This window comes from Fundulus heteroclitus, chromosome 17 (assembly GCF_011125445.2).
Source record: "Fundulus heteroclitus isolate FHET01 chromosome 17, MU-UCD_Fhet_4.1, whole genome shotgun sequence".
Lineage (NCBI taxonomy): Eukaryota > Metazoa > Chordata > Actinopteri > Cyprinodontiformes > Fundulidae > Fundulus > Fundulus heteroclitus.
Genome location: NC_046377.1, coordinates 21,295,021 through 21,305,002, shown reverse-complemented (window position 1 = coordinate 21,305,002; position 9,982 = coordinate 21,295,021). Strand labels below are relative to the sequence as shown.

At 38.6% G+C, this 9,982-nt stretch overlaps 1 protein-coding gene across 1 annotated transcript; it reads left to right on the top strand.

Annotated features, from left to right (window-relative positions):
• The first annotated feature begins 1,035 nt into the window (after positions 1 to 1,035).
• On the top strand, positions 1,036 to 9,892 carry LOC105937141 (sialidase). Its single transcript, XM_036149054.1, has 5 exons — positions 1,036 to 1,139; positions 3,070 to 3,098; positions 3,142 to 3,242; positions 5,712 to 5,991; positions 6,123 to 9,892. The coding sequence occupies exons 3-5, from the start codon at positions 3,165 to 3,167 to the stop codon at positions 7,499 to 7,501; spliced, it is 1,737 nt and encodes a 578-aa protein (XP_036004947.1). The 5' UTR covers positions 1,036 to 1,139; positions 3,070 to 3,098; positions 3,142 to 3,164; the 3' UTR covers positions 7,502 to 9,892.
• Positions 9,893 to 9,982: the final 90 nt, after the last annotated feature.

Genomic DNA, 9,982 nt, shown 5'->3' with positions numbered 1-9,982 from the left:
ACCAAGAGAAGATTTGTGGTACTCAGGGAAGAAGTATGCGAAGGTGGAGCAGAGCAGGACATTTATGAAGGCAGGGAGACAGCGGTGAGGTGTGAGGTAGCAGATGGGGATGAAAGAATATGTGCTTAAAAACATCTAAATTTCTATCAATTTACCTCTGAAAACATGCCAGACAACTTATATTGACATGATTCTAGTTATAACAACTAAATATTATTTAGCTTAGTCACTTGTTCTTGCCCGTCCGGTGACACGTGTTAGTCATGTTGTCTTGTTTTTACAGATTTTAATAATATATCATTGCATATGTTGTCATCGAGTTGTCCTACTTGTTAGAAATACGGGTTTGATTGCTGTAATGTGGATAAAGATATTTGTATTGATTAATTAGAAGGGGGATAAATAGATTTCCACATGCAATGTTAAACAAAATATAACTTGAAAACAGATATTTATAGTAGATACTCCGTTTATACAGTTTTCTTATGATCATTTAAGAGATTCTTGACTCGTTTCCTTTCAGAAACAAACTTCTTGGTTGAACAAAAATATTTGTTGCATTTTAATCTACATGAGGTGTGACATTTTTTTAGCTTAAGTTCCTGAAACGGATGGAGACGAGTTTGAGGGTGATTTATGCACATTTGTCTTTTTTCTGTTTTTTTTTTATTTGGTTGTTGTAGTCGTGTTGTGTTGTGATGACGGTTTAATTCCAAAGCAGCTCAACAATCTAAAGCATCTGTGTCATTGATTTATGACGTGACAGTAAAGAATTCCTGTGTTTTGGTGTCACTAAGAGCGAACCATGAATGTCCGACTGCCTCTGAACCTGTCCAAGAGAAACCGAGGAGTGACTGAAATAACTTTCCACTGTGTCACAGTAACCTCCCAGGTACACTTGAATGAAACCACACACACACACACACACACACACACACACACACACACACACACACACACACACACACACACACACACACACACACACACACACAGACACACACCCTCCTGTGGGTGGAGTTCCTGGTGGTTTAAGATGGTGTGAGCAGCTGGGGAAGTTACACACGGAGCTCAGATCTACTGGAGTGATTCACGTTTCTGCAGCTGGTTTTATTATGACAGATCTGTGGAGCTGTGAGGTGAGTTTGGACTTACTTTGTACTGGAAGAAAAGAAAATTATTTAAAAATGACTTTTCTAAAACGGTTCCTCAAAGTAGACTTTGTTTGTTCACATATTTAATATTTTTTACTTGTATTTCTGCTGTTTTAATCTCATTGTGACGTCGTGAAAGGACAAATGTTGCTCAAATTGGGAAAGTTAGATTGCAACTTGGCACCAAATGTTTTGGAGAAAAATATATTTTGAGAAATAGTTTTAAAACATAATCATCTGCTTGTATACATATTCTAAGTAAAATACACTTTTTACTTATTAAACAATTTTTGCCACATATCAAAAGTAAATGTTGACACCAAACCCTTAACACTTAATGTGTTAAAGTTACACTCACTCTTTTTAAATATTTTTATTGTAAAATGCTTAATAAATTGAGCTGATTGAAATTATTTCAGTTTTTACTGATACATTCTTTCAGAGTAAGATGAACTGCAGTGGTGAATAAAAAAAATCTATGATTGAGAGACGATTTCAAGAGAACCTAAAGAAACCAAACCAGTACATAACCCTTTGCAAAGAGTAATATACTTGAAATTAATCTTATTAAGTATACTTATGTATAAGCTTAAATCTTAGTATCAATGTACTTGGACTTAGACTCCTGTTTATACTTTTCAGTATAAGTCAAGTATTGTTAAGTATATCAAGTAAACTGCCTCACTTTTAGTATGAAATAAGTATACTCATTGTACACTTCAATAAATTACGTTTACTGAGGGTAAATTAGCTGTTACACTTGGTAAAAACAGCTCATCTGTGTTTTTAAAGTTTTTTACACCTGAACGGGAGATCTGTTTTTTTTTTTACTGGACTTACTCTGCTTCTAAACAGCTGTAATATTTTGCTCCACAAGTGGCCAAAATATCAACCTTAATGAGCCCAAACTGGAACCATGTCCACAGTGATAATATTTCCATTGGAGCTGCAGCGACTCGCTTCGTTTTGCCTTTAAAGCTCAGCGTGAAACCACTTTGTTTCTCCGGAAGTTCCCCTCACTGACAGACAGGAATGTCTCAGAGGAACCTGCTGGTTTCGGCCCCATTAGGAGCCTGTTCTGCAGCTGCCTGTTGTGGGTCAACTGGTCCGTCAGGTGTGCCTCGGTGCAGGGATGCAGAGCTTGAATCATCAGACAGAAAGTCACCAAACGTTCTGAACATTTGAGAGACAAAAGCCGCACTTTGCACATTTATGCAACAGAGACTGATATAGATTTTACCGGCGGAGATAAGCTTCTAAATCCCCGACGACTGTTAAAGATTAAACCTGCGGGTTCCAACCTTTTACCACAATAGTAGCTCCAATGAGGAGATATTTCTCCTTTAAACTTCATATATGACTTCAATCAATACGTTCGTCTTCTATTTTGCCCTCAGTACCATCAAACATTAACATAATATGAACAAAATATGAAAGCAAACATAATCTCCATATTTAAAATTAATAGATTTGTTAATATTCTGGCCTCTGTATAAAGCTCTTTCATGATCAAAAGTTTCAGCAATGCTTAAAAAACTAAAAACTAATTTAGAGTAAGGAAAAAAAAGAAAATGACAAAGAATTTATACACATAATTTTTAACGTTTTTCATTAAATTAACAAACAAAAATGTATGTATGTATCATAACATTTGGTCACGTATTGCATTTGTGCATGTTAAAAATACTCAGATTCAGGTCTTTTTAAAGGAGCTATTAATTGGAAAACTACTATTTATTTGTATGAAAAAACATAACCGTCAACTAAAAATGTATAGGGTTTTTACACATTTCAAAGATCATCAACATAACAAATTCAAATCAAGCTGAAATGACAATAAGCAGCTTTTCAGACTTTTTTTTTTTTACATTTATATTAATCTTATAACCTCTTATTCCTCCTTTTTTGGCTACAGAATTGCTCAGACAAGAAGATTTGATTATCCTTCTAAAGCCACCCAAACAGCCACAAAAAGACCAAATGCCCGCTGACTTTTAATCCCTCTTCATCATGGATGTCCGTCTGCAGGGCAACACTCAGCTACACTACGGGGTCAACGGCGGCGCCAGTCGAAACTCTGGGCCTGGAGTGAGTACTTTCCTGTACGTTGTCTTTGTAGAGGATAAAACTGATTTCACACACACACACACACACACACAAAAAGTCTACATGAAAAAGAAAAGGAAGAAGAAGAAGTGTTATTAGCTTACATGCATGAGATGCACCTCTGCCTGGCTTCACCTCTGTTGGCTAACAGCTAGCCAAGAAATGTTTCTTAGCTCGTCAAACAAGCTAACAACAATATAAACATATTAAAATGGTTACAGACTCAATTGTTCTTATCACAGATTGTCTGTAGGGAAAAAAACAAATCACCATTTTTGGGATATATAGTTTATCTTAGGATTTTGTTCGAAGGACATCTGTGTATTGTTTTGTTTTTAGCTTAGCTTACTTTTTGGCGGGAAAGTATGACCCTACACTGGGCTTATGTTCTTCTACAAAATCCTCCATAATGCAGAGTTTTAATTTCTGTTTGTAATTCAGGAGCTCCAGTGCTAGCTAGGTGTTGTAGAAAGTAGCGACTGTTACCTTTCTAAAGACTGTTACCTTTCTACAACAGAAAAATAAACCAGCTGGAGGCTTCTAGAAACAACCCAGCATCGCTAATGGTAATGTCGCGTTTCATTTGCGCTGAGAAGAAATTAATTCTGACTCTCAAGTCAGAAAAGTGAGCTGAAAGAAATTTTATCTGCGGCATTTTTTATTTTTTTTTTTGTTTTCTTCAAATGGTAAAAATTAGTTTGCTGATTTGCTGCCGTTCATGTCGAGGCGTGGCTGACTGACTCCCATTGGTTTCTTTTCAGCTTAACACTGGTCAAAGTTTCAAAATGAGTCAACATTTAGGGGTAACCTTTATTTTTTAACTGGTTAATTAATAGAACAGAACTGAGTATACATTATTAAAATTAACTCTCTGAAATAGCTTTTCATAGTCTGATTTAATTCCAATCAAATTGGTGCCAAGCAGCTTTGTGTAACCAGATAAAGATCTGACAGATCACCTGGACCTTTTAAACCCAGTTTATCAGATAAACAACTGATACGTCAAACAGTATTTAACCTTGGCTCTGTTCTATATTTACACAATGCAATCAGCGAGCACCGACTCTGAGAAAATCACACCGGCTTAGCGACTAATTCCCATTGTTTGACTTTGAGAGTGATATTCATTATCAGCAGGCAAAACAGTCGAACCAGTTGAGTCGCAGTTTTCTGGATCCTGCGCTGCTTCGCTACAATACACATCATTCATTTCAGCTGAAACCAGCAGACCGGTGTTTATCTCACACTGGTTTCAGCTGGGTGTTGCTGCAGGTCTTTTTGTGTCCGTATCTGTAAGGCAAAACAAAGCATGCAGTCATCTTGTTGCGTTGGTTTTCATAACCCTGATGTCAGCAACAAGCACTGTTCGCATAGCTGATCTTAAACTCAAGGTCATTGCTTTTAAAGGAACCAGATAGTCTTCAGTGCAGTGATTGTTGTTTGGTTGCTTTACTTAAACCAGAGAGATTGGTTATTCCTCATGGCACACAGCCATAAAGAGGAGGTAAAGCTCATTATATCAACCTGCTGCCATCCAGAACCCGGTCAACAATAAGAATCAGGTTTTAAATGGGTGAATTTAAAGAAACAGTTATGGGTAGAAGCATTAAAATAAATGGTGTGTCATCTAGTTACTTGGATTTTCTGGATTATCAGTCAAAAATACAACCTGCTGAGAAGGTTTCCCGGTTCTATACAGTCAGAGGTGGTTTGGGCCATTTCTGCCCAGTCTCTGTTTCTTGAATCATGCACGCTAACCTTTACTAAGGCAGTGAGGCCAGCAGAGCTTTAGACGTTGTAATAAGTTCTTCTATCACCTCCTTGATGAATCGTTGACAAGATCTTGGGGTAACTTTTGGCTTGCCAACCACTCCTGGGAATGTTTCGTGTGTAGATACCGGTTCTCACTGTGGTTCAGTGGCATCCCAATGCCTTAGAAATGGCTTTATAAACCTTTCAAGACTGATAGGTAATAATACCCTTGGTCCTCATCTGTATCGCCTCAGTTTGTGACATGATGTGTTGCTTTTTAAACCTTTTGCCGACATCTTGTTGACAGATAGGTTATATTTATACTTTGTCGCACAACTGTACGTAACTGTATTTCTAGCACTCTAAACAGTTTAACAGCTCTGTTTGAACCAATAACATTGGAGCTGAACTAGCAAAGGGAAAAGGCCAAGAGGGAGCACAAACTTTCCAACATAAAAAACAGCGGCTTTTCAGCTAAATTTAGGGTGGAAAAAGAAGTATTGAAGTTTTTAGGAAATGATGTGTCTGCATTCACTTTCCAAACACAACAGCTGTATAGGACGATCTGTAGTCCTTCATGGCTAGCATAAGAGAAAACAGTAGCTATCAGCTTGTTTGGAACAAGAGAGCTTTGGTTGGTTTGAAATCAGTTTTCTCAAAATCATTCTAAAATTTCTTCAAATCTTTTGTATATTACAGGGAGACAGCACTCTGTCGTATCTGAGCCGTGAGGAACAGGAGTGTCTGCAGTTCCTTGAGGAAACTATCGAGTCTTTGGAGGAGAGTCTGGATGATGAGCAGCTAAGGCACGAGCAAAGAAGGCCCTATGCACAGCACAGCAACCCTGTTGATCAGATTGATGGACTTCCAAGCCTGACTACAAGCCGTGAGGTGTCATCTCACGATATAATTGACCTGGTCCATCCAGACCCAGTCTTGGTGCAGACTAGAGAGGCAGCCTTCAGTCCTACCCGTACAGGTACAATACACAAGTGGTTTGATTCTGGAATGTGCTTCAGTCATGACTTGTACATTTAGATAATCCTGTTAACTATCGATGTAAATCAGTACTTCATGACTAATCTAAATATTCAACCTCTTTACGTCCAGATTTTCACCACATACTACCAACACCTGAGGCAAATCCAAGGCATGACAGTTACCCTTCAGAGTATAACCCACCTTTACGAAGTGGAAGCTTTGGTCCTACAGACTGTCATTCCTCCTACCACCCTCCAGGCAGTGTCCCTACTCCAGCTTTGATTGCCCAGAAGATTGCAGAAAACCAGGGAGATGGAACTTCAAACTTGCATCCTTCCTCTTTACTCCGGCGCCTTAGCATGGAGTCAGACAAAACACCAAGAGACAGATCAAATATGTCTGTGCACCATGGTCCTCCTACCTCAGTAAAGCCAACTCACTATCCTCCAAACATCAATGTGAATCACGGTGGAAAGGAACACCAAAGACCAGTGGTTAATGTGAACCTTCACGAGCGGCAGGAGCAGATGCTAGCAAACCTGGCAGGTACTTCTCACCCTCTTCTGCAGGATAATTCTCATCAAGGTACAGAGCAGAACACTCAGAACAGTCCAGCCCGAAGTATTTCCTTTAAAGACCCAGCACCGGATAAATCCAGGATGGAGGCTCTGTCGAAGCTGGGCCTGACAAGGAGCAGAGCTGCATCACTCCAGACAACACCCAATCACTCCCCATCAGATCCAGACAGCAGACCTTCCAGCGCAGACCTTCCAAAACCAAACCTACCAATACCACCTCCAACCACCTTTAATGATACAGAAATCTTGCACGCACATTCCTTTAAAAGCCACGATGAAAGAAGCTCTCCGTTGATCCCATCATCTCCAACAATCTCCCAAAACACCTATCCTCCCCCTCCTCCTGCTGAGGTCACCTCACCAGCATTTAACAGCTTTGGAGGGAAATCCATTGTGGTCCATCCCTCTTTACCGCAAAAGAATGAACTTCCAACCTCTCCAACTAGCCCTGGACCTAAAAACCTTCAACTAACACCATCGTCCCCCATAGAGTTCAATCCCTATGGAGGCAAGTCCAAAGTCCTGACCCCTGCGACTGCACCTGTGGCCAGGACCAATCTACCTGACATCCTCAGCTCTCATATTGACACAAGGGAGCCACAACCCACTGACCCTAACAGGCATGGAAGAAAGGGACGTAGTATTGACCCTGTTTCTGGACTATATCGGACTAACGAAAGCCAGACTAAAAGTTTCAAACCTCCACCACCAGCCCCAGCACCTAGACCTCCTCGGCAGTCCTACCACGGCATGCTTCCTTCTCAGAACGCACATAAACCACCATACAGGAGCCTGTCTCCCGAATACAGGCGAAGGAACAGCTCCATGTTCCGTCCTCAAGGTATCACGGTACAGTTTTGTGGACGAGGGCCAATGGACGAATCACGCAGGGAGGCATTAAGGAGACTGGGGCTGATGAAAGACTCCTAATCAACCGTTTACAGATTTACCATTCGGTCTCCACCGGTTGAACTGGAGTATCTGCATGTCTTTGCTAATGCCAATGGTATGCAAAAAGTTTCCCTTATTTTCCAAGTATGAGGTGGGCCTGTAGGCAAACCGGCTTTTACAGAGGAATGAAGCCGTGTACTGGACAGACCTGTACGGGCACTCCTCACCATAGTCTTGATCCACTGAGAGTACCTTTGAACACTCGACATTGTTTTCTCAGAAGAAATCTTGACTGGTTCAAGATCTTCTTTCAATTCTTATCAAAGACACAGTGTAAAAAAAACCTCTGCATGAAATATTGTGAGGGAAAAGGACAAATCTATGCAGGGAAGTCAAGAATGATTTAATTTGCCTCGCCTCTTTTTTTCATTAGCTAAAAGGAGGTTGATTGTACACATATTAACATGGGAGAAGGAATTAGTTGTACATTTTTCAATCATTTGTTTAATGGGTTCTTTGTTGCTTTTAGACTTCCTAAATCTGTTTGCGACCATGAATCCACTGTTTTCTACTGAGGCATGCAAACTTCACACAATTTTGTAGCTCCATTTGCCTTGGACACCATTTTTTTCCTTTTATTCAACCAACTTAAACATTTAACCAGCCTCATTTTGGAAAAACTAGTGAAATTGGCACATTTTTGTGCTTAGATGCATTAGCGTTCCGCTATTAGCAATGCAAAAAGTACAGTGCCAACCCACTAATGCACATTTAAACACTATAGCACCATGTTCACAGACAGAGAAAACTCACTATAATGTGTATGACCAATTTAATCTAAAAAATAACTGATGGAGGTGTAAATAAAATGATAATTAATGTAGATATGACCAGATATTATTAGCGAGGCGGCCATATTGGATTCTAGAATTTAGCCTAAAATTCACCGTAACATAGTTGAGGTTTCCAACTTTGAACTTGTAAGTTCAAACTTTAATTCATCCAGCCAGCTCAGTTATGCTAACTTCTATTAGCGATTAGCAATATTATCAAATCATTGACAATTTACAGTTATGCATTAAAACATTATAGCAACATGTTCAATGACAGAAGTTGCACAATGCAACGTATGTGACAAATGTAGATATACAAAAAATGATGGTGAAAATAAATAGATCTGACCAGCCATCATTAGGCAGCCGGCAGCCATATTGGATTTTAGAACTTAACTTTACAAATTCAGCTTTCCCAGAACATTCTAGTTAATGTTTCCAACTTGAACTTCTAAATTTATTTCATTCATTCAGCTCGATTACACTAATTGTCAGCAATATTAGCAATACAATGACGATCTGTATTTATAAATGCAAACGTACCTACAACCTTTTAAATAGAAATACTACAGTACAGCATTTTTTACGGATTTAACATATCATATTGTATTGGATTGGATTTTACAATTTATCTTTCCAAATTCCCCAGCTGATTCTTCCGAGTTAGAACTTGCAGAGCTACTAAATAAATGTAAATTATCCATCCAGCTCTGGTTCTGCTTTAAAGTCGGAGCTGCAGAGTTGTTTTGATCATTGTATGCCAACGATAAAAGAAATTACTTAAAATAGTGCAATAATTCTCAACCTATGTCAAATTTATATACCTTCTAGCAAGTTTCATCACAATAATACAATTTTAACTTTCAATTAATCACTTTTTTTCCAATCTACAGAACATCCAAAAACCATGTCTAAGTTTTATAAATTATAATTAGCACAAAGGAATAATGATGCTTTTGATAAAATTGTGTAGATGACATCAAAAACCAGTTTAAGAACAAACACCAGCCCTGTAAGATACAGAATATTGGCATTAAAATTATTTTGGCATCTAATCAAGTAAATCATGTTAATATAGTTTGTAGAATTGTAATTAAAAAAAAAACTTTAAAAATGTGGGTTACTTTTGGTAATATCCTCCATTTTCAGGGACTATTTTTAACATTTAAACATGACAATATGGAGCTTTGTCTTTTAGATGTATATATAGACATATGTCCTTTTCTGTTTATGGGAACCTTTATGATTGTTTACCTGTACCTTTATTGAGCAATCTGGTTTTTTTTCTACCAAAGCTTGGGGAAAATGACTTTTCTTTACTTTTGTTTTACCACCTGTAAAATGACTGAAACCTACGCCTTGAGGAGGAGAAGCGATAAGTGGAGAATGCGAACATGCAAAGTGAAATGGTTCTGCAAAAAAAAAGAAAAAAGAAAGAAAAGTAACACAGATATGCATTTTCTTTGGAGAATGAGGAGCTGGATGGTGTTTTTCCTCCATGGACAAACCTCCCACACTAAGCCACAAAGTGCTAGAACGGGAATGTGGGGAGGACTCGGACATTTTTACCATGTGGAAGGAGTACTTAAAAAAAAAACCCTGCTCTTTTAAGACGGTTCACTGTGCAGAAATCCAGCTGTAAAACCACACAGTCTAGAAATACATCGCGGGTTACTTCTGTGTGTTT

Coding starts and splice junctions, on each gene's coding strand:
- LOC105937141 (XM_036149054.1), top strand. CDS start 3,165: ATGGATGTCCGTCTGCAGGGCAACACTCAGCTACACTACGGGGTCAAC. Junction 3,243..5,711: donor GTCGAAACTCTGGGCCTGGA/GTGAGTACTTTC, acceptor TGTATATTACAG/GGAGACAGCACTCTGTCGTA. Junction 5,992..6,122: donor CTTCAGTCCTACCCGTACAG/GTACAATACACA, acceptor CTTTACGTCCAG/ATTTTCACCACATACTACCA.